At 40.6% G+C, this 23,516-nt stretch overlaps 1 protein-coding gene across 1 annotated transcript in view; it reads right to left on the minus strand.

Moving 5' to 3' along the window:
• The window catches only part of CFAP58 (cilia and flagella associated protein 58), an 86,896-nt gene that overhangs the window by 36,372 nt on the left and 27,008 nt on the right, over positions 1 to 23,516 (minus strand). Inside the window, exons 9-14 of the mRNA XM_036077167.2 lie at positions 20,402 to 20,563; positions 19,385 to 19,531; positions 13,390 to 13,530; positions 12,402 to 12,625; positions 9,801 to 9,912; positions 7,653 to 7,757 (exon numbers count right to left, since the gene is read on the minus strand). Coding sequence (XP_035933060.2) covers positions 7,653 to 7,757; positions 9,801 to 9,912; positions 12,402 to 12,625; positions 13,390 to 13,530; positions 19,385 to 19,531; positions 20,402 to 20,563 — 891 coding nt within the window. The remainder of the gene's footprint in view (positions 1 to 7,652; positions 7,758 to 9,800; positions 9,913 to 12,401; positions 12,626 to 13,389; positions 13,531 to 19,384; positions 19,532 to 20,401; positions 20,564 to 23,516) is intronic.

The raw sequence follows: 23,516 nt of genomic DNA on the forward strand, positions 1-23,516 counted from the left end.
TAGTTGAGTGGATACCAGCAATATATCTGCTGCCTGTGCATCGGAGGGCTAGGAGGCAAACGTTGGTCTTTTTAACAATTCAGGGAATTCCTTTTCTGTTTTAGAAAAGCTTATAAAATGAAATTAAGACAGAGACGTCAGCAGCAGGGGAGAAGACATCTTAAGAAGGTCCATCTCTGGGCGCTGGGTGGCTCAGTTGGTTAAGTGTCTGCCTTTGGCTCAGGTCATGATCCCAGAGCCCTGGGATAGAGTCCTGCATCAGGCTCCCTGCTCAGTGGGGAGTCTGCTTCTCCATGTCCATCTGCCCCTCCTCCTCCCCCTGCTTGTGCATGCACTCTCTCTCTCTCTCTCAAATAAATAAATAAAATCTTAAAAAAAAAAAAAAGGAGGTCCATTTTCTATTACGTCCACCCATGGCTGGCCCCACAAAACACATCCCAGGTTTCTCCACCTTTTTGCTTGCCTCCTCAGAAAGAATCCAGCTTCATTCACCTCTGACTGTCCATCACCATAAACCACCTGCAGCCTCTCCTTCTCCTCCCTCCTCATCTCCTCTTTCTCTTTTGATTTTTATGCTCTGTACTTCCATCAAGGAATCACAACAAAGGACTAGATCAAAGAAATTGAAACAACTAAAGCGGATTGTGCTGCTGCTATTCCTTTAAATCTCTTTCTCCCCCAGGCCTTGAAGCTAGAGGTGGCAAACTGCCTCCTGTGGATCAAGGGTGGTTCGCAGATGTGTTTCTGGGAAGTCCATACAATGTTCTAAGGTCGCCAATATTTAAAATTCAGTATAGGAAACATAAAAATCCACATTTCAAGGTATTCTTGAAAAATTAAAGATCTGATGACATGAGAGCACAATGAACTAGGATGGGGTTAGCTGCTTCCTAGAGATGGGACCCACAGCCCCCTATGTACTGCAATCCCCAGCACTCGCTTTTGCCTCTGACGCAGAGGCCCTTGTCCATTTCATATTGCCATTTCTGATCGTGATACACAGTTCACTGTGGTCTCTCTTGTTACCTGCCTGGTCCTAAGGGTGGGTATATTTGAGCTTGCTACTCCATATTTAAACACTTAGAAAAAACAAGTCCCAACTGCTATGTCTGTTTCTTGTGTATTTAAGTGCCTCTGGCAAAAGGTTAGGGCTTCTTACTCTAATGCTATCATGCCTTATGCCATTATTTGGAATCCCATCTTGATGATGATGATGGTGATGATGATGATGATGATGATGATGTAATGATACTTGGGTAATGGATGGTCGTCACTTATGGCACGTATGCCTGCCTAATCCTACAGATACTATTTTGTTTTTTAAAGAAGTCATTAACACAGAGGGATTCAGAAAAGATGAGGAATAAATGCATTAAAAACAGAAAGAAGAGACCACCAGGAGGCACGTCTCAGGTATGCTTGCATTGCCCTTGCTCCCTTAAAGGGAAGAGTAGAGTGGACCGGTAGGCAAAAGAAAAGAAATCCTTCCCATCAACACCTTAGATTCCAATTCTCACAAGGATGCAGACTTCTTCATCTTACCACTGAAGCTGTAAAGTCAAGCTCAAAAACCATTTTCACCTTAACCCTGATCAAGGGGAAAACTCTGAGTGCACCCCATGAATCAGCAGGCCTCAGCACACAAAAGGGACACTGACAGTTTGCATCAAGTTTATAGATCCATAAACCCACAGTAAATACCAGACTCCTACAAAGTTAGAAGTTAGTAAAAAAACGCAAAGGCAATAGGAAGAATAATTCCCATAACCTCTCAGAGCTCAAAGATAGAACTTAAATGGCTATGAAACATACCACTTACTGAATGACCACCATTCTTCCAACATTTAATCAGTCACTAAACAAATATCTGTGGGCAAGAAACTAGGAATGAAATGATCATCAAGACAGACACAGGCACCGCTTTTGTGAAGCTTACGGTCTAGCAGGAGTCATTAAACACATAATTACACTTATTTTGTTAATTACAAGTGTAAGGAGAGTATGAAAGAGAAGTCAAGATATGGGAACACGTACCAGGAGATCTAACCTAGGAACGGGGACCCCCCTGAAGAAATAGCATTTAAGCTAAGGCCTAAAGGTTGAGTAGGAGTTGCCCAGGCAGACAGCCTGTCCATCATTATGGAGGACTTCCTACGTGTCCTGCTACCGTATCAGGCATTGGCGTTAGAGAGAGATGAATTATCAAGTGCCTTTCCTCGAAGCACTCACAGTCTACTGGGGGTAAATAGGCTTCTATCTTATCTGCTGCAGAGAAATGATGGGGTCTCTTCATCACCCGGTAACAAATTAAATAGTCATTTAAAAAATGTTCTGATACTCAGAAAAATTCAACCAAAAATCTTCCTAATTGCAACGTGTTCTAAATGCAGAGAATTTCTCAAATAGTTTTAAAAAAAACAAACAAACAGATGACATTGAGAAACTGTCAAATCCCGTGGAGCACCTGGGGCTTCCCCAAGATAACAAGACATGTGGTGTGGGGACCTGCAAGCCCCAGGAGGAAACTTGCTGCAGGTGGAGGGCCACCCAACCACCCCAAAGAAAGGTTAAATGAGGGACTGAATAAAGGGGAGTGAGGCTGGATGTTAAACTCTGGAGAACTATAAAACACTGTTTTGTGGTTAATAATGCTAACAATAATAATACAGTTAATTGTGTCTGTATTAACTGATACAGATACAATAATTATATCTGTACATACAGAACATTGTTAGAGATAACCAAGCACACTGGCAAATTTCCATATGGACTTAACACATTCAATTCTGTGGGTAAGTACTATCATCATCCCCATTTTATGGATGAGAAAACTAGGGATTAGAGAAGACAAGAAATGTCTGGGGGGGTTGATTGGGACAAGTGGCTGGACTCACTAAACAAGGGGGTTGGGCTTTAATGGCCATAAAAGGATAAAAGATGAGGTGCTAGGCCTGTGTGAAGTGGGTAACTGGTACTGAGACTCCTCCACATAAAGTTAGGGACTTAACAGGGTTACACCCTCAGTGAAAAGACATGATAGAAGTCCACCCTCCAGGACAGGAAGACCACAAGAAAATCTAACAACATCCCCTGGGCTTTGAGTGAGGAAAAAAAGCTTTGGCTGTCTGGAGAATTTATATTCGTGGCTCTTCCATCACAAGAGTTTGGGGTTCTAATATACATGAACTAAGTTGTCCAAGAAAACCCAAGGTGAGAATTTAATATAAAAAATTATCCTAAGCAAGTGGTATCTCCTAGGACATCTGGTAGAAACAAATGAAAGGGCGTACCCTTAACCGAACCATTCCCAAGTCCTAGAAATAAAGCCTTTCTGAAAATTAGTCCACAATCCAAAATTACAACACAAAAGGAAAAAGATCCAGCATGAATCAAAGTCAGCAGTCATAGTACACAATAGGAAAGACTGCCAAGGCCTTCAACTAACAGAATGAAGGCTATAAAATAAATGTTTAAATTAATTGAAGATATAAGGGAAGGAATAAAAACATAAGAAAAAATCAAGACACTAGCAAGAAAACCAGTCATATGGGGGAAAAAAAACTCTAGAAGATAAAAATAAAATCATTGAGAAGGAAATCTTGTTCAATTGACTATTAGCAGATAAATACACCTTGACAGATTTAGTGAGTAAGAAGACAAAGCTGCAAAATGTAACATAAGAGATAAAGAGAAGAAAATATCAAAGAGCCAGTAGATAAAGAAGAATGAATGAGAAAATCCAACCTATATCTGGTAAGAGTTCCAGAAAGAGTGAATAAAGAAGATAAAGAAGACACTATTTTTTTAAAACATTTATTTATTTATTTTAGAGAGAGAAAGATCATGCATGCGTGTAGTGGAGAGGGACAGAGGGACAGAGGGAGAAGGAGAGAGAAACTCAAGCAGACTCCAAGTTACATGGGCCTTGATCTCACGACTGTGAGATCATGACCTGAGCCAAAATCAAGAGTCAGACACTTAACCAACGACACCAGTTAGGTGCCCCGATAAAGGAGACAAAGACAAATTCAGATTCTGATTCAGGAAACAGCAAATCCTAAGCACAGTCAGCAAAACTAAGTTCATACCAAATGCATTGTGCTGAAACTCCAGGACACCAAAGACAACTGGAAGCTCTAGCAACCAAACAGAAGCAAAGGCAGGATGCCTGAGGAGGAGCAAGAATCACGAGACTAAGAGCAGACTTCTTAATGGCATCACTAGAAGCTAACACAAAGTCCTGCCAGCTTGAAAGTACAAACAGAAAATAGAATTTCAACTTAATCTCTCATGAGTATGGCCAAAATAAAAATATTTTCAGATAAGCAAAGGAGAGTACAGCCTCTGAAAAATTTATCACTGAAATAACTATGAAAGGATGCACTTTCAAAAGGCGATGGAACCTAAATGTAAGGAATTGGGAATATGAAGAAATAGAAAACAATAGAAAACAAAAGAACTGGGGGTGCCTGTCTGGCTCAGTCGATGGAGCAGGTGACTCTTGATCTCGGGGACATGAGCTCAAGCCCCACGTTGGGTGTAGAGCTTACTTTAAAAAATTGAAAAGCAGGGACACCTGGGTGGCTCAGTCAGTTAAGCATCTGCCTTCGGCTCGGGTCATGATCCCAGGGTCCTGGGATCAAGTCCCGCACGGGGAGCCTGCTTCTCCCTCTCCCTGCCCCCCACTCATGCTCTCTCTCACTATCTCTCTCTCAAATAAATAAATAAAATCTTTTTTTAAAAAATTAAAAAACAAAGAAAACAAAAGAACTGGTAAACATCTTGGTAAATCTGAATAAATATTCACTGACTCTATAAAAACCTGACTAATGCTGGCAGGACCATAGCAGGTATTTGGAGTTAAAGCATCCAGGTCCTTGTCTTGTTAAGAATAAGCATATGGATCAACTGTAGATTGGTTTAGACTTGATGTCCACTATGCGTGTTCAATATTTGAGGAAATCCTTAAGACACAGAGTGAGAATTGCATTGAGTGGTGGGACTTATTCAGAAAATAACTAGATAAACCAGGAAAAGGAAAATAGGAGTCATTAGGAGAGAGAAGTAACCGGTGGAGGGCAAAAAGAGGGAATAAAGAAAACTCAATCCAACAGAAAGCAGGAACAGACCTTTTTCGAGCATTAAAATAATCAAGGTAAATAATAGAAAATAAGTAGGTAGAAGTAAACCTAAAATTATCAATAAGTACAAGTAGACTAGACATACCAATCAAAAGACAAATATATCAGATTGGATTTTTTTTTAAATTACAAGATACTCACCTAAAACATAAAGACACCAAAAGTTTAAAAGTATAGAGAACTCATGCACAAAAATCCCAGGTAGAGTTATATTAATATCAGACAATTTTGTAAGTAAAAACATTAAGGATTGAAGAAGGTTCTCACATAATATTAAGGGCACAATTCACCAGGAAGAAATAACAATTGCAACATTTTACTCACCTTATGAACATAATCTAAAATGTACTTAAAGCAAAAAAAGTGACAGAACTACAAGGAGAAATAGGTAAATCTCCAAACATTTTCTCAGTGATTACGCAGACAAAAAAAATTAAGAAATATACAGATCTGGACAACATAATTAGCAAGGTTGATCTGATGAACATCATAGAGACACCTGAAGCTTGAGAGTACATAACCCTTTCAAGCACACAGGCATCAGTTACAAAAACTGACCACCTTCATTGGTCCCAAAGCAGGTTTCAACAAATTCCAAAGAATCAGTAGAATACAGACCACTATGCAAAAAAATGAGAGATCAGTAACTAAAAGGTAACTTAAATGCATATATATTTGGGAATTTAAAGTTGTATTTTTAATTACCATAAGAGGAATAGCAGATATTTTTTAAGACTTACTCTCAAAGGAGAAATAATTCTGAAAACAGAAAATATTTAGAACTAAATGAAAATGAAAATACCATATTTCAAACCCTGTGGGGAGGAACTCAAGAAATCATTTAAAGGATGTTTTATAGCTGTAAATGCTTCTCATAGAAAAGTAGACTTAACATTAATGAGCTGAGCATCAGTCTTAAGAAGGTAGAAAAAGAGCAGAATAAATCCAAAGCCTATAGAAGGAAAGAAGTAATAAAATTAGAGCAGTCAATGAAGTACAAAACAAACTTACAACAAAATCTCCTTTTTAAAGAAAACAACGCGATAGTAACCAGAAAGGCAAGGTAATGCACTGGTAGAAAGTGTGAGCTCCGGAGGTGATGGTCTGGTTTGAGTCCCCTCTGTGCCACTTCCCAGTGGCATGGCCTTGGGACGTGACTTGTGGCTCATAGGTGGAGTCAGAGCCTAAAGCCCAGACTACTGGCCAGACCCCAGTGCCCGTGCACTGATTGGTTATCCCCACAACAGGACTTCCAAGTTGTATACTCTGATGGGAGTAGCTTCCTCCCATAAAGAAACTGGGTATTACTGCCCCCATTGAACAGATGGAGGAAACTGAGGTTTGGAGAATTTATGTAAGTCTCCCTCAAGTCATGTAATATAAGGCATTGGAGCTGATTCAAGACCAGATCTTTCTGACTCCAGAGTCTGCCCTCCTAACCACCATGCTCATCTATAAGAGAAGAGGACTATCCCCATGGGCCATTCAGCAGAGCCCTGCTCTGGAAAGCTATTTCTTATATATACCCAACCTCAGGGACAATGTCTTCTGAAGGTAAAATGTAAAAGAGAAGGTGTAAAGGCATAGAAGTCCCTTGCTCAGGCATAGAAGTTCCTGCTCTTACTAATGGTAACCCAGCAGCTAAGATCATGGGCTTTGGAGTTAGAAATAATAAGAATGGTTGCTAATATTTATTAAATGCTACGTGCCAAGCATAATACGAAGCTTTTTTCATCTTCGCAATCTCCCTTCCCACAGGTTCTGTTATTGTCCCCTAACATGGATTAAGAACCGCAGGTGCAGAGAAGTTAACGCCACGCAGCTATAAATTGGCAGAGGCAGGATGCCAACCCTGTCCACCTAACCCCGGAGCTTATATTCTTATCCACACTGCACTCCTGGAGCCCAACTTCCTCATCCACTGACTGGGGGTGACAATAGCCACCCCCACCCCCTGAGCTGTGAAGAGGAACTGAGACAAGTAAGGAAAGCCACAGCACAGTATCTGGCACGATGGCAGTAATGGTGGTGACAGCCTATACTTGCAAAGACACCGGCCTAGAAGGATGCTACCAGTCCCGATTGCTCCAGAAAAACTAAGTGCATAAAATCCACAAAAAGACGTCTTGCCTTCCAGTTCATCTCACAAATCTTTAAGAGGACAGATCATCTGTGCTCTGTGAAAGCTTATTTTCAAAATCAAAATCATAGCATTTCCCATTATAAAAAGACATAAAGAAAAGTATTTAAAAGAATCTGACAAATAAAACTGTAGAGAAGTGGGACCCAATACAGTAAGTCTAGTCTTCAACTTAATTTTCCAGAATTCTTGAAATATCAGTGATGGCAGCGTAAAACACCAATTAATCACGTTGTTTGTTCTCTGTGTGTGAGTCACTGTTGCCATCTACAGTTAAAGATGGGGCATGCAGTGCTGCCAAATAGCTGATTCTAAAGGCAGTCCTCGAGATGGTGACTCAGCTCAGTGAGTCCAGAAAAGGAAAATGCTACCTGCAAGAGCAGCTCTTTCTCAACCACCTCTTCCGTCTTGCTGATGAGACGTTTCTGCAAGGTGTGAATCTTCTGTATCAGCTCAAAGGTACTGGGGTCACTGGCCTGTTCAAAGGGAACAAAATAAAGCAGCTGAGATATCATCAGTTCCAAGCCCCAAAGTCTCTGTGTAAAATAATTATTGTCGTATTAAGATGTATTGTAAACCTGCAGACCCCATACAGAGAGAATTAAAGCCAAAAAAAAAAAAAAAAGCATAACAGATTGCAATGGCCATCAAACAAGACTGAAGTTTGGCTAATGTCTTATCTTTTGGCTCTAGTTAGCCAATAAGTGGAAAACGAGTGTGTTTATTCCACCGGGGGGAACAAGGATAACACTAATAATAACAATAATGATAGCTACTATGCATTATACCTTATTCTTTGCCACCATCCTGACACCATGCTAAGTGTTTTTCATACCATATCAAATTTTAGGCCCACGACAGTCCTAAGAGAAAGTGTTGGTCTTCCCCTTTTACGGAGAAGGCAACTGAGGCTCAGAGGATTAAGTCATCCACCCACACTGGTAAGGGTCAGAGCTGGATTCAAGCCCAGATATGCCTGGCTTTAAAGCCTGCCCTTCTTCATTACTATGCTCTGAGGCTTTTCCTCCTATGCCTTCTGTTTCCAAATGAATGAGACAGGCTTCCCTAATTTATTCAAACTCAGGATTCTCCTTTGGTAATTGCCAACAAGAAGATTCATTATAGCCTATGATGGGGAAGGTTTCTAGGATGTGGACTGGCAGCAAAACACGACCATGGCATTTCGCTCTCAAATGGGGTTATCAATCCGTAAAGCTTTGAGGCACCTTCAATAACTATTTGTATACAATTCAAACAAATGCTACAGTTATAAATTGATAATCTGTCCTCTCGACATTGAGCCAAAGTTCTGCTTTCAACTGTACTGACATTTTGAATTAATCTAGCAGCTAAATATTTTCATCTGTTTCCCCAATATTTTCTAATTTTTAAATAGAAATTGACACAGAATTGGAAACTTTAAAGATCTGCTTGAAAACACATGGAATAAACTAATGCGACAGTAAATGAATTTTAAGTCTTCAGCTCTACTTCCCCAGACACATCCATATTATTGTTAGTTTAGTAAATGACACCACTCTTGGCATTTAAGAGGAATAAATGAGGGGGGGAGAAAACATTCCACTGACTTTGACTTTGCTTAAGAAATACTAAGCAGTGCCAACTGATACCCACATACTGGGACTAGATCTGGCATACATTCATCTGGCAAGACTGGACGCTGTTAAAATTCAGGCCTCATGTTTACATAACAATTTTTAATGCATTATCCTTAATGCTTTCTTCATTAAAAGGAAAAAATAGAAATGAAAACCAAACACTGATTTGGCTGATGGCTCCTTCTTATGTCATATAACTTTATCCTCCCCAAACCCTAATTGTTGGTGTAGTCGAAGCCCCTCCCGGCACCCACATGGCTGGTCACAACTCTGAGAGATGGCTGTCTTTTCCTTGACTAAACAGGGCTTGTCTCTAACTGTTATCTGCAGGGCTGGTGGTAACATCCATCAGGAAGTCATAAAATAAAATATGAGAGTTGTTATCCATCACCTACCAGTGAGATGTTGGCTGTGTCCCCAGATCCTAAGAGAAAGGGTTTGGCTAACACAATGCTAGTAGTCCTTCGAAAAAACAGCTAGTTGACAAGAGCCTTGTTTCCTGAGCCAAAGTGAAGAATGCAGAGACCAGCTGAAAGGAGCTATAGATGCCGGTGGCCAATGTGGCTGAAGGCAATCAACAATCCGAGACAGGCAGCGTTAGGATAACTGGTTGACCAAAAACTACCTAACAGGAAAAATGTCCATTGGTGAGGCCAGCTCACAACTCACCCTGGGTCTTCTTTAAACAGAAGGGATTTTGTCCAAGACTTTTTAAACAAAACCCAAGTAAACCATCTGGTTTTGGAACAACCCAATTTACATTTGATCCAGACTTACATTTTAGGTGACAATTTGCATAGCATTAAATAAAACCGAGCTTTTTCCTGTGCTTTAGGTAGGAGATCGTGCAGGGTAGGAGAAGAGATCTGGGGAGGAGAGCAAGGCTCTGCCAGGTGTTACCTCAAGCTTCCTCCATCTGTGCACGTTCATGGGGTTCTCCAATTCCTCCTCCAGGGCTCGACATCGTGTCCTCTCCTTCAAGAATTCTCTTTGCATGTGGAAAAGCTCCTGCCTGAATAAGACAAACTTTCCTTTGCTAAGAAATTCTCCACCCATTTGAAAATCATGTCTTTATGTGGTTATGGACCCACTACATCTTACATAAAAAGTTGGCATTAGGGAGACTTCTGTGAACACAGACCAGCCTCCAACCTGGGCCAGACACAGATGTTATCAATCCTTGCAGAGCGCCAACTTCAGCATTAGCTTTAATGAAAGTACCAGAGCTTCAGAATCATGATTCTGAACACCCAAGGAGTTGACAAGTATATGGAAAGAACAGAGAGGAAGCGAATTATGAGAATTTCAATATACTCTTCGATGCTTCTAAATATCTCTATATAAAGAACAATCTATCTTTTATGTTCCACCACAAAATATGGCACCTGACTGTAGGACTGTAGGACACCGAGGCTCCGGTGGTAACCTGACACCAGTTAGGGCAGTGCATTTCACCCTGACTGTGCATTGCAGTCACCTGGGGAGCTGGCAACCCACTTTGCCTGGACCAATCCCCGCAGGGATTCTGCCTTAATTGGTCAAGCATGTTACTTGGGTTTCATCGGTTGTAAAGTCCTCCTGGTAATTCTAACGTGCAGCCAGGATGGAGAAAGCCCCAGTTAAAAGTGATATTTTATTTGATGTTCCACAACTAACTACACAGATGGCTGCAAAAGTCCTGAAGACCTAGTTCTGGCTCCAACCTACTACTCCAGTCTGCAGGATTGCAGTTAACTAGTTAACTATCTAGTTAACGGGCACTGACCTACAGCCATTCACAGGACCCTGGGAGCGGGCTGCCACCCTATGGAACAAGGCGCTTTGTTGGGGGGTGGAGAAGAGGCAAACGCTCACATTGACATGGGCAAGATATTATTATCTGTCCTCATCTGCTGTGGGTGTGCAGATTACTAATACCAAGCCATCTCTTTTACTTAATTGCTTCATTTAAACCAATAATACAACTTCCCCTCATTAGCAAGACAAACCATTAGAATTAACTGCATGATGTTCACTCAACAGGGAGCTCAGCACAAGCTGCTTAGAATTAAAAGCATATTTTTAACACTTGGATTTTCTAGAGTGTTGTCAGAAGAGGAGGGCGGGAGGGAGTATTAGCCCCTGTTATTGACAGTTTATTTTGTTCTGGACTCTGTGCTAGGCACATTGTGTTTGTTTTCGTGTTTAACTACAAGTCTAAGGCTCAGAGAAGTTAAGTGATTTGCCCAAGGTCACACAGCGTGTGGATGCCAAGGCAGAGATTGGAATTCATGCCAGCTTGCCTCCAATATCTTTAGTAAGCTGTCTTCCCATTGAAGAGAAAAATAAAATCTATTATCCACAAACCAGCGATACTGACTAGGAATGGGTAGAATTTGGCCTTTTGTGTCTATAATAAAAATAACTCATGGCTGGCAAGTTTAGTGATGATCTTCAAGATCATTCAATAGCTACTTAGAATGAATCTATTTGTCTTTGAAATGTCAGTGGTGGTATCTCTGGATAGTAAACTTATGTGTGACTTTTTTAATCCCTTATTTATATTTTTTCTGCATTCTCCACATTTTCTACAGTGAGTTTATACTACTTTCATCATCTGAAATACAAGCGACTCTAAAAAAAATAAGTATTGATCCATCCTTGATAGTGGCAACTTCCCTTGATATTCCTGAATATATTCACTGCATCTAAATATCAAAACTATCTTCTAATTCAATTCATTTAAGAAGCAGATGCAGACCGTATCCTTGTCCCAAGGTGGTCAAGGATACTGTTCATCTACAAGTCCGCGGGGAATAAGGACAGCTACGGAGACAACACCAGGCCTGTTACTTGGTTTCCTGCAATTGCCTATATAAAACATGGTGATGTTTTCCCAAAGGGGAAGTAGATCTTGTATAATGCAAGATTTAAAGCCAGAAGAAGGCCCACTAAGCTAAAGTGAAAGCTGCAGAAGATAAATCAAGAGTGAGATATAAAATTTGGCCGCCTTCTAAGGAAACAGAGTTTTCAAATAGTGATAAAATTAAATTTTTTCCCTTCTTTTCATTCTGTATATAATTCCAAGAAAAAGATGTGCAAATGTTACCAGGATTAAATTTAAATATTGCTGCTCGATCGCTTGCAGCATTGCTACCTTCTTAAATTCTAAAAAGCTCATTGGGGGAGATGGTTTTCTGAATTGTAACTAGCTTGTGTCTGTGATTTGTCTTGAAATTTCTTTTTTGAAAGCCAGAATAAGTTTCTAAAAAATCTTCTGCACTCACTTATATTCCCCAGAGAGGAAACTAATTCACTTTTTTGGTGACATAGAATAGGCACAATGTAGATTCTGAATTATGGAAAAGTTGTTCTCATTATTTGCTCATAATTCCATCATATAAAAATTAATTTATACAACTTGATAAAGAACTTCCACAACCAACAAGCAATGAACATAAGGTCATTTCAGGAGCTCCCCCCAGACCGCGGTGCCCTCACATCTGAAGGGGCTCCTATTACCTGAGTTCATCGACATTAGCCACACTCCTGGCAAGAATCCCCTTTTCTCTGCGAAGTTTCTTAATCTCAAGTTTGAGAATTCTCATGTCCTCCACCCTCTGGTTGTACTGGATCTCGCCTTTATTCAGCACAGACTGTTGGATCTTGATCTTCTCGTAGAGCAAAGCCAACTCATCATTGCGCCGGACAAGCTGAGACCCGAGGATATCTCTCTCGCTGATGACCTAGAAAGATAGGGAAAGGCATGGCCATCTGGGAAACAAAAAGTCTCATTTTCATTATGGCAGCCTCTTTCATCCTGTCAAAGATCTCTCAAATGTCCATGTGTACTAGGCATCCAGTGGGCAGGGCACTAGAAAGATCCTACTAGACAGTCAACACAGCTCCTCCCATGTGTTTGCAGTCCCATCGGAAAGAGAAAGAGTACAACAAATCATCCATCATCATCATCATCATCCTATATTTCTTTGCCTGTGGGTGTTTGATTTTTTCCCAACCCATTATTTTATAAATGTTAAATTTTGAATGACTTTATGGTGGGCTAGCTCTTGCCAGTTTCCCCCACTCCTTACTGTCTTACACTGGCCAATTTCTCTTTTTTTCAACTTGCCAGATCTCTGAAAGCATTTAAGTTTCTAACTCCCTAATTATGCATTTGAGTTTCTAACTCCAGAATTATGTAATTATTCATCGCAATTACATGTGAGCAATTATATTATACTAGAATGTAAGCTCCCTGAGAACAGGGGCCTTATTTTCCCATTGGCCAGGGTAGCCCCAGTACCTAGAGGATAGTGAGTGCTTATAAATATGACTTGAATAATGAATGAATATTTCATAAGTAATCAACAGAAGATGGGCTTCTACTGCTGTTCTTCCAATAGATTGAATGCAAGAGCTTAGAGAAGAAGGAGGATTCATGAAAAGTTGAATCAAACAGTTGTGTCTGCTGATGAGGTCTGCAGGTCTGGTGAGGAGATGTTCCTACCTGGTCTAATTCCTTCTTCTGTCTCAGCCTCTCCCCATCAGCCTCAGCAATGATTCGCAGGAGTTTTCTCTCTTCCACTTCCTGCTTTTCAATGAAGTGTTTCGTCTCCAGAGCTTGTTGTCTTAGCTTCTGCAGCTCGGCCTGACAAAGAATGAAAGACACAGAGAGATTTCACTCTGTGGCAGTACAAACCTGGACTGCAGGGCCCAGATTTAGATGCACAGTTGTTCTTCTTACACTTTCCTCTGATGTTTCGTTTAACATGGTTTGATCAAGCAAAACAAGCTTCTCACACACACACACACATGCACACGCACAGGCCTGTAAAGAAACAGCAGTGCACATTACAGTGGTCATGTTTATTCTATGAGTTGTGCCCTTGTGGGATTTCCATCATTTTTCTATATACATGTAGCAGAGGCTTCATTGGTATTCAGCAGCTCTTCTCTTACCAGCTAAACAAGGTGAGAATTCACAAAGAATAGTGCAGAGGAGGATGTAGGGGTGAGGACGGGGGAGGGCCTTTGTATGCACCAGCTCCTGTAATGGTCCTAATACCACCAGCACATCAACTACAAAGATAAAGCCTGTTGTAAGCAAAAATTAAATTAACAAAGATAACAACCAAGTGTCTATCTTACAAAATGTCTCGATGGAACAGAAGAGATGTCGTGGTATAAAAGGATATATAGATCCTATTCCTCAGATGCTTCCACTCTAGATGAGAAGATAAGATATACAAGTATTATGTGACTATTAACAAGGCCAGACAGTGATTTTTCAGTATCTTTATTAGCACACGGACAGGGAATTGATGTTACAGGAGGTCAGAGGACTATGGTTGTCAGGGAAGCTTCCTGGGAGAGCTCAGATCTTGAGGCTCTTGAGGTTACATGGAAATTGTAAAGACAGGGTGCCATGGACTGGTCAGTTTCAGAAGGAAAATACCTCTCATCAAAGGACACATTCCCTCCAATTCCACAAGTATGTTTGTGACCTACAGTATCTCAGGCATGATACCAGGACTTTTAGCTACTCTCATCCCCGTTTTACAAATTCAATGTGTAGGAGACAAAGAACAGCAAATTCGTTTGCCCAAGGTCACACAGCTAGTAAGGAACAGACTTTAGATGGCAACCCAGATCTTTTGATTCTAAAGCCTGTGCCCCCGCTGTTGTTACCACCCAACTGTTCCAGGTGAAATACAAAAAAGTAAGACTTGAAAGATTCATCGTCCACTAGAAATGACAAATATAACCAACCACATCACAGTGTGGAAATGCTATCTACTGTGGGAAAAAGGACAAGGGAGTACCCAGGGATGAGTTTCTAATTCCTGCCTGCCTGAGGGTTAGAGGGAAGAACCAGCAAGAGCCTTGGCAACTGACAGATACTTCCTAAGAGCAGAGGCTTGTGTTGGGGTAAGGCATGAGACAGTCAAGCGTGCAAACTGTGAAGTATGTGCACCACATAGCCTAGCATCCGGTGCGGCTGGATTCTTAGAGTGTGGGCTAGGGAATAGCAGGAGCTAAAGCTGAGCCAGACTGGGAAAGGTTTGTGTGCCACACACTGTACAGAGTATGCAATGAGGAGCCTTAGAGGTATTCACATTAAAGGAAAGAAGAGCGTGTCTTTGAGAGGTTCCATGCCCACATGGGAAGGACAGGTTTTTATCACAGACCAGGTCAGCAGAAAAAGAAACAAATGAGAGGAGAGCTCTGATTTCACCCACACCTGGAAACACAAGGGAGATGACAAGATGGTATTAAGGCTCCAACTTTTCAATGGCTTGCAGGTTAGCAAGTGACAGTAAGAAAGTAATACATGTTTCCTTCAAGGAAGTATTGGGACCCCCACCCACCCACCCAGAAAGTTGACCAGGATGATAGAAAACCTCATATTTGCAAGTGCCTCTGACCCAACCCAACTGAAGTTGGGTTGGACTCATGAAGACCAAGAGCCATTAATTCCATACCTCAAGCTTGTCCAAACAGTAGAAGATACTGCACACCTAGTAACAGACGTGTACTGCCACAGACTAAATGCATCTGGCTACTGTGAAACCAAAGGGTTCTTTAATGACATTTGGTTAGTTCACTCATGAAATATGTTTTGGTTCAGGGATAAGCAAAAGGAAAGACTTAGTGAGAAAAGATCTGGTCTAGTATTTACCACTTTGGGGGATTGCCGATTCAGAAAGAGAGCAAAGAACCAGCCTTTCTATTTCTTTTTTTTTTTTTTTTTTTTAAAGATTTATTTATTTGAGAGAGGATGAGAGGAGAGAGAGAGCACATGAGAGGGGGGAGGGTCAGAGGGAGAAGCAGACTCCCTGCTGAGCAGGGAGCCCGATGCGGGACTCGATCCCGGGACTCCAGGATCATGACCTGAGCCGAAGGCAGTCGCTTAACCAACTGAGCCACCCAGGTGCCCCCAGCCTTTCTATTTCTATCATCAGTTAAGGTGACAGTGAAGACAGCCATAAAATACCTGTGTGGTTCACGTTTTCTTTAATAAAACTTTTATTTTCCCAGATGTGCAACATTCACTTCCCTGTTCCTAAGTGCCAAGAGCTGATCAGAATCCATCAGCAGAACAAAATGAAACCCCTGTTATATTAAAATGCAATCAACAGTGTGTAAAAGTATCTGTCTGAAATGTAAAACCATTCACGCGTTTGGCATTGCTGTATGTATGTGGATTTTTCATAACATATCAAAATTCTGAGTGGTCTCCTTATGTCATAAATTTACGGGCTGTAAACAAGATGTTTAGACATCTTAGGCATTAGACTATGGCAGCAAATGTTAACATCAACAAAATACCTTGAGTCTAATGCATTTAACAGCTATAAATCTGAGCTCTCTCACCCAGGAGAGATGGTAACTGCTGTGCGCCCAAAAGCCCATCAAGCAATGTTCTAGGTGGGACCTGAGGTATCCTTATCTCTCAAAGCGTTACGGGTGGTATGAAGTTGTAATACACTCACAGGACACACACTTTAGTCACTGCCTCCACAATTAGTTTTGTGATAGGTGTTACAGAATATATATCATCCAATTTGGCTGCAGGTATACATCCTATCTCAAGAACCATACACGCAGGTGTTTCACCCATTCGTACATGATCCCGACATTTACTGGGTGTCACAGAAACCATGTGTTTACATCTAAGACGAATAGGACCACCTAAAGTTTTCCAGCCATGAGAATAAATGGGCTTTCCTTCTCTCTCTCTGTGGCAGCTCCCATCCAGGGCATGCCAGTAAAAGGATAAGGTGCCCTGAAGCCAGTCACTAATGTGATGCTGGGCTCTGGACAGAGAGAATCTGCTGCTGAATTATTCACCAGGAATCAAAGTGCTGTCACAATGATGTGGGATGATTTGGAGGTGATGAGGCAGAATTAGGGGCTTGCTAGGACATTCCAAATGAGACGGCTCCGTCAGCACTGATGAAACAAGACTGGGACAGAATGGGCCGATGAATGTACATGCTGCAATAGCTAAGAGGACTATTGACATTCTGTCATAACCATAATGTGCTGATGATGTCTAGAATACTGAGAAGTCAATAGGGCCCGGTAGCAACTGAGAAAGGAAAAGAAACATGGAAGGAGCAAGACGTTTCTTTTGAGGGGGATGAATGAGGATGATCTATTATGGACAACTGTTTGTCATCTTGGAGAAGTAGTAAATTGGGTTGTCCTGTCAAAAGGTGTCCCATGGTCTACCACACAGGAGGGGACTTGCCCTTCCAGGAGGGATTATGTGCCCACAGAGCTCTGTAGAACACAACAATAATAAGCTAAGTGTCTCTTGGAGCATGGTTACTAGAAAATCTGCCCTTCCCTCCACGGTTTTGGTTTGCAAACTTCAGATGCATGAAACCCAGAGACCTGTGTGAATCATGATTCAAATATGAGGCTAAAAAAGCCAAGAGGCTGAAACTCAACATTTGAGTGGTCATATTTTTCTAAAGAATGTCAAACAGGCTTCATGATAGGCCAAAATTATCCAGTCGAAGCACCATTGCAAGTCATCCTTGGATAACTTCAAATAATAAATCAAGCAGGCATCCTTTTTCTGTTCCTCATTCTTCCCTCAATGGAAAATGCTGGGGGAAAAAGTCATCCTGGTTTCACAGTAAGTCCAAAGCAATCATCTTTCTATAGTCAATGGCCCCAAGCTCTCCAGAGCTAGGATTCCCCACTTAGAGCAGACTCTCTAGGGCAGAAGCCCTTTATACTGATCTTCCATGTTCACCCGCTACCAGCTCTGCTGGTCCAGGACCAAAAACAGAGCCCTTAGGCCTTTATATCCTTTTATTATGATGCTTCTTTGGAGCTATATATGTATGATGATGGAAGGCATAACTGAAACAAATATTAACCAAAGTCAAACTCTAGGAAATTAGGGGTAATTGATCTTTTGCCTAGGACATTGCTTTTCCTAAAGCAGAATTTTGTGAAGGCAGTTAGTTCCACCTTGGACCCCATTATGGGGTAATAATCTTTTGAAAAGAACGCTAGTTGGAAAAGTAAGAGATGAGGATCGATGTCATCCTATAAAAAGAAAGAGATGATGTACCAAATAGAGTTACACTGAAGCCTTGTTAACATGGGTCCATGAGGCCCATGGTGAAGCAATGTTTATAATAAGATTCTTCTGATTCACTCAATGATAAATAAAACCATCCCACTACAGGCTCCAGGGTAGGACAAGCTACCATCTACAAAATTATTCTTTCGAACAAGGAAAACAGGGGCAAAGATGCAGGATATTTTCCAATTTAAAAAAATACATATTTATATTTCTTTATATGGAAATGAATTTTAATGCAGAATTTTTTATTCCTTTTTTGTCACAAGCTAGAATGGGGAGATGAAAGTCTCAGGTAAATATCAATTATCATATCCTTTCTGTAAAGGCACTTTTGTTATATTTTAATCTTTCTCAAACCAAATGTGCCTTGATTTCATGTAGTAGTTTTATTTCCATGAAGACCTATCATTAAGTTGACAAAACCTATTATGAAATTGAGAGTGCATATTTCAATCTATGGCACCTTGGAATCAAGGAAATTTGGCATTGAAGCTGTCCAACACCAGCTACACATTTTCAAGATAGGAACTATCTTTGAAAACTACTATGTGCAGAAACCAAGACACCCAGTCTCTCATTTGCTATAGAGTTCCTCCATGTGGCTCATAAACATCCATGAGTATTCTGCATATACATTTTCAAAATGAAAGTGATACTTTCATACTCTTAGTTCCTTTTTAATTCCTTGGTCAAATGGATTAGAAGGGAAATCTATTGGATTGGGTAGGAAAAGAAAAATACATTAGGTTTAGTGAATGTGCATAATAAAATATATTTTGTTTGAGGATTTGAAATGGTATAATTATTTGGTATGTATTCTTGGAAAAAGTCTTTATATTGTATTAGTAGACATATGATGTTCCAAGTTAGTAGATTTAAAAGGATATGTCTTAGTAATATATATGAAGACAGAGGTGATTCCCTGGAGGAGTGGCTAAGGATAGTGCAGGCAGAAAAGTCAGGTGCACATAAAGCAAACACCTATCAGGAGAAGAGAGACAAAAGGTCTTGCCAGCACCGCCTTATGGAAGGCCCAGGGAGGAGTTTGGGAGGGTTGGGTGTGGGTGTTGGACTCAGGTTGTAAATACAAAGGGACTGTGGCAAGCCTGCAAGCCCCAGGACTTCTTGGTCACTACTGACCTGCTAGATTCTCTTCTGCTGATGTGATGACAGCAGTTGGTGAACTAGGTGCTTATGCATCTCCACTGGCCTCCTCCCCACTTCCACCTGGGAGCCCTGCCCAAAAGGAAGTCTGACCTGACCTGGAGGGGTTAGAGCTCATCCTCCTGGTTCCTCCGTTGTTCTCCCTGCCCCTTGTTCCTTCAGTGAGCACGGAGCCTGCCTCAAGGGGGGCAAACAGACTACTGCTCCATTGCTTTTGTTATAAGTTCTGTACCTTCAAAGTTTCCTTCTCCTTCTCTACCCGCTGCTGCTCCAGATGGAGCTTCACAAGTGCTGACTCTTTGGCTGAGATTTCTTCTTTCAGCTGATCTACCTGATGGGTCATAATCTTTAATTTTCTCTTCATTTCTGTTATTTCATCCTAATAAAATGAAAGGAGAAACGTTTGAAAGTGAATTAAATAGACATCATCATCTGTATAGAAGTTCAATACATATTCAAGAGCTTTTAAGGGAGGTTCTCTCAAAACAATGGTCTCCTGAACAATTACCACTGGGCTATTCCTTTGTCTCTTGTGCCCATCAAACTCCAAATGCTTTATAGCCTTAACTCTCAAAATATTCTCATGAGATAGACACGAACTATGCATAATGACTATGCCACACACACACAACACACACAACACACATACAACAAATACAACACACATACAAAACACACAACGCATACATACAACACACAACACAAACACGTGCAACACATGTGACGCGCATAACAGCACACAGAGCACACGTACAACATACACGACATATACATACAACACATACGACACACAACACACACAACAAACACACACGCAACAAACACACACAACACACATACAACAAACACACATATACAACACACGCGCTTTATTCCTCGTTTTACAAGGGAGGAATGGGCCCCACACCAAACATTATAACTAAGAGATCACAAAGGAAAGATCTGCATGCTGCTCCCCTCTGAGTCATGGTAGCTATTAGCAGTTTTAAAAATTAGGAACAGGAGAATGGCAATTCTACATAATAATTAAAAGCAGGACCCTGATCTTCACATCCCATCAGGTTGTGTCATTTCCACTTCAAACAACCTGATAGTTCAGCACAAATCCCCACTGATCTTCTCTTTCAGGTGAATTCCATGAGATTTCTTGTTTGCCCTGTTCTAAATTCTGCCATTAGGAAAACAGAAACCGCTTTAAACCCAGAAGTGGGGAGGAGTCAAAACGTAAAAACAAAAGTATATTCTTTACCTGAGCCTCAACCAGATTTTTGCTGTACAGATTCCTGTCTGACCTCACAGCTTCATACAGGTTCTGTTGCTGTTTTAATTTAGTCTCTGATTCAGCGATTTTTTTCCTGTAGTCAAAAATCTGCATTTCACGGATTTTTATGTCTTCCATGTTCATGAGGACCTGGAGAAGAAAGAAGTTTACGAAATGGTTAAAGAGCCAATCTGTGGTTATCAGTTCAGGACAAACAGAGATTTTGATATAAGGGTAGCTGGTAGAAATGTTCACAATCAGAAAATCTCACTGTGGCTATAATCGCTGCAGGACAACAAAGAAATTCAGCCCAGCTGATTAGAGGCAAACATACATTTTATCTATGCTAGAGTTCTGCTCAAGCATGACGGCTTAGCAGTTATTTTGTGAGCACAAGAGGAAAAAAAAATTAAAGAAATTCCTTCAATTCTGAAAACCTCTCCTGAACACCCACCCGCCAAAAGACAAAATGCAAAGGCACAAGTTTAAACAGACCTTCACATGGAGCACTAAGAAAGATAAGAAATAACTTAGCTGTTTGGCCACACTCACAGCTTTGGAAGTTTAACCACGATAAAGAAAAGTGGCCTTTGGACATCGATAGCAATCAAAACGCTGTCTTGCCAATGTCCAACTCACTCCATCAGGGAAACTCAAAGGACTTCATAAAAATGCATTCTATTGTGCACAAAACACTTCTAGGCAAGATGAGATGTGAGAATAACTGCCTGTTTTTTGCAAGTATGAAAAACCAAGGCACAGAATTCCACCATGAGCCGATACTTCTCAACAAGCAATCCATCCCTCTGAAATTACATAATCATGACTCTCAGCTGCAGTGTCCACAGCAATTGATATTTTTAAGGACAAACTGATTTGAAAATTCCTTAAAAAGAAAAACTTTTGCAAGGAAGACTGATGGAATCAATGGAATTATGGTCTGGACAAAAGCTAGAACACACAAGGAGAAAATTCTTCAGAGTTTTGCTGCATCAAAATGGCATTCTCTTAATTAATGGTTTACAGCTGAAGGAGATAAACAGAGCAACGTGACAGAGAATAGAAGGCTGGGCACGTCCTTGCGGTAACATGGCCAGGGAAGGTTTCTCTGAAGAAGACGCATTGTATCTAGAACCAAACAGTCACAAAGTACTTAGACCTTTGCTGTGCTCCTATCCATTCAAGTGTGGGCTACCTGTGAGCAGCATGTTCCCAAATCCCTGCACTACAGAATCCTTTTTTTCCACCTGTGGAAGTAATATCCCAGAAAATACGCTCCAAGAAACCTTGTTCTAAAGTTTCCCCATCAGAGGTAATGATGGCTGGTGTTTAATATATTCATCCTTTATATCTTTAAATAAACACCTTTCCAAATTTTCTCAGACACATTTAAGGAGGGATGGGATTAAATGTTAGTAAACGCCTTTCCAGCATATATTATTTTGTACCACTTTTTCTTTTCTTATTGGGTCTATTGATTTGATATACTTACTAATAAGTGTTTCCCTTTAGAAGTATTTTAATTTTATTTCTTTATACATATCCCCATGTGCCATAATTTTAAATAAATGCATCAGTGTGAAATATTTTTTTCTTTTATTTATTTGGACCTTCCTTCTCTCTTCTACCCATATTAGTCCCTCACCGACACATAAAACAGGTTAACAATTTAGTATGTGTTCATCCACATTTTCCTTTGAATTCTACATATTCTATTCAGGTCTTCTAGCATAGTAACAGCTAATATTTCTCAGACACAGTCTATGTACCAGACGTTCTATATGTATTAACTCATTTACTTTTCACAAAAAACCTCTGAGATGTGCATCATTATCACCCTAATTTTACAAAGAAGGAAATTTCAGTCAAAGAAAGTAATATCATCCACAGCTACTCAAAGTAAACATAGAGACATGGGGTTTGTTTGTCTTCCTTTGTCTTGTTTTTTAGGTTTTGTTTTTATTTTTTAGCAAAGTGTGATCTTCTTATAGATGTTTGTATGCACGTTGCTTTTTAATCACTCAATAATACTTTGGGATCATGTGGAGTAGCTCTAATTCGCTCTGTTGAAAGATGGTTTAACACTCCACAGTGTGGCTGAGCCATCATAGACTCAGCTCTTCACCTCTGATGGGTATTAGCTTGGTTTCCACTTTTTCGCCACTCTGAACCCTGCTGCACTAAACATTTTGGTACATGTGTCCTTATGCACTTGTGCATTCACTTCTGTTGGGATGGATTCCCAGGAGTGGAATATCTGGCTCAAAAGACATATATATTTTCAACTTTAATAGATATTGCTAGATTGCTTTCCAAAATGGCTGTAACACTTTACATTTCCATAGCACCAGCAATAGGTTTCTTAATAGAAAACTATCCCTGCCGTTTCAGGATAAACCCTCTTTGGTCATACTGGATGATTTTTTTAATGTACTGTTGAATTTGGTTTGCTAGAATTTCAATTAGGGTTCTGCATACATATTCACAAGTGATCGAAGTCTATAACTTTCTTTCCCGTTCTATTTTAATATCAAGGTTTCTGCTAGTTTCATAAAGTGAACAGAGTACCTTTCTGTTCATCCATTCAATCACTCACCCATTTATTCATTCACTCAATAAACATGTGCGGAGGACTTATCTTTGGCAGGTACTGTAAAAGCATTAGCGATGTAAAGAACAATAAGACACATTCCCTGCCCTCAAGTTCACCTCTAGGGATGACTTCACCACAAAATGGGTAATCAAGGAATACAGAGAACCAGGAAACTGAGACATGTATTGGGTGTCGTGAGGGAATCAAACACTGGAAGGCTAATGGATAGTTTCTTCTGAGAATGGTCCTACACATACTACTAAGCAGTTAATATCTGGGATTTACACAATTTGTGGAAACTACCTCTTCCTTTTTATGCCTCAGCCATCCCAACCAAGGACTCATGTCAGACCCAAGCTCTCTCCCAGGCCTGGAGTCTTTACTAATTATCCCTGCAGAAGGCATGGGTTATATATATCAGCGCAGGAATGCCAATCGGTATTACCCCAAAAAATCAAAGTGCATGAGCAGCACTTTTTCTGAAGTTATATAGCCTGAGAATTATTTGAT

The sequence above is a fragment of the Halichoerus grypus genome, chromosome 7 (genome assembly GCF_964656455.1).
Source record: "Halichoerus grypus chromosome 7, mHalGry1.hap1.1, whole genome shotgun sequence".
NCBI classification, from domain to species: domain Eukaryota; kingdom Metazoa; phylum Chordata; class Mammalia; order Carnivora; family Phocidae; genus Halichoerus; species Halichoerus grypus.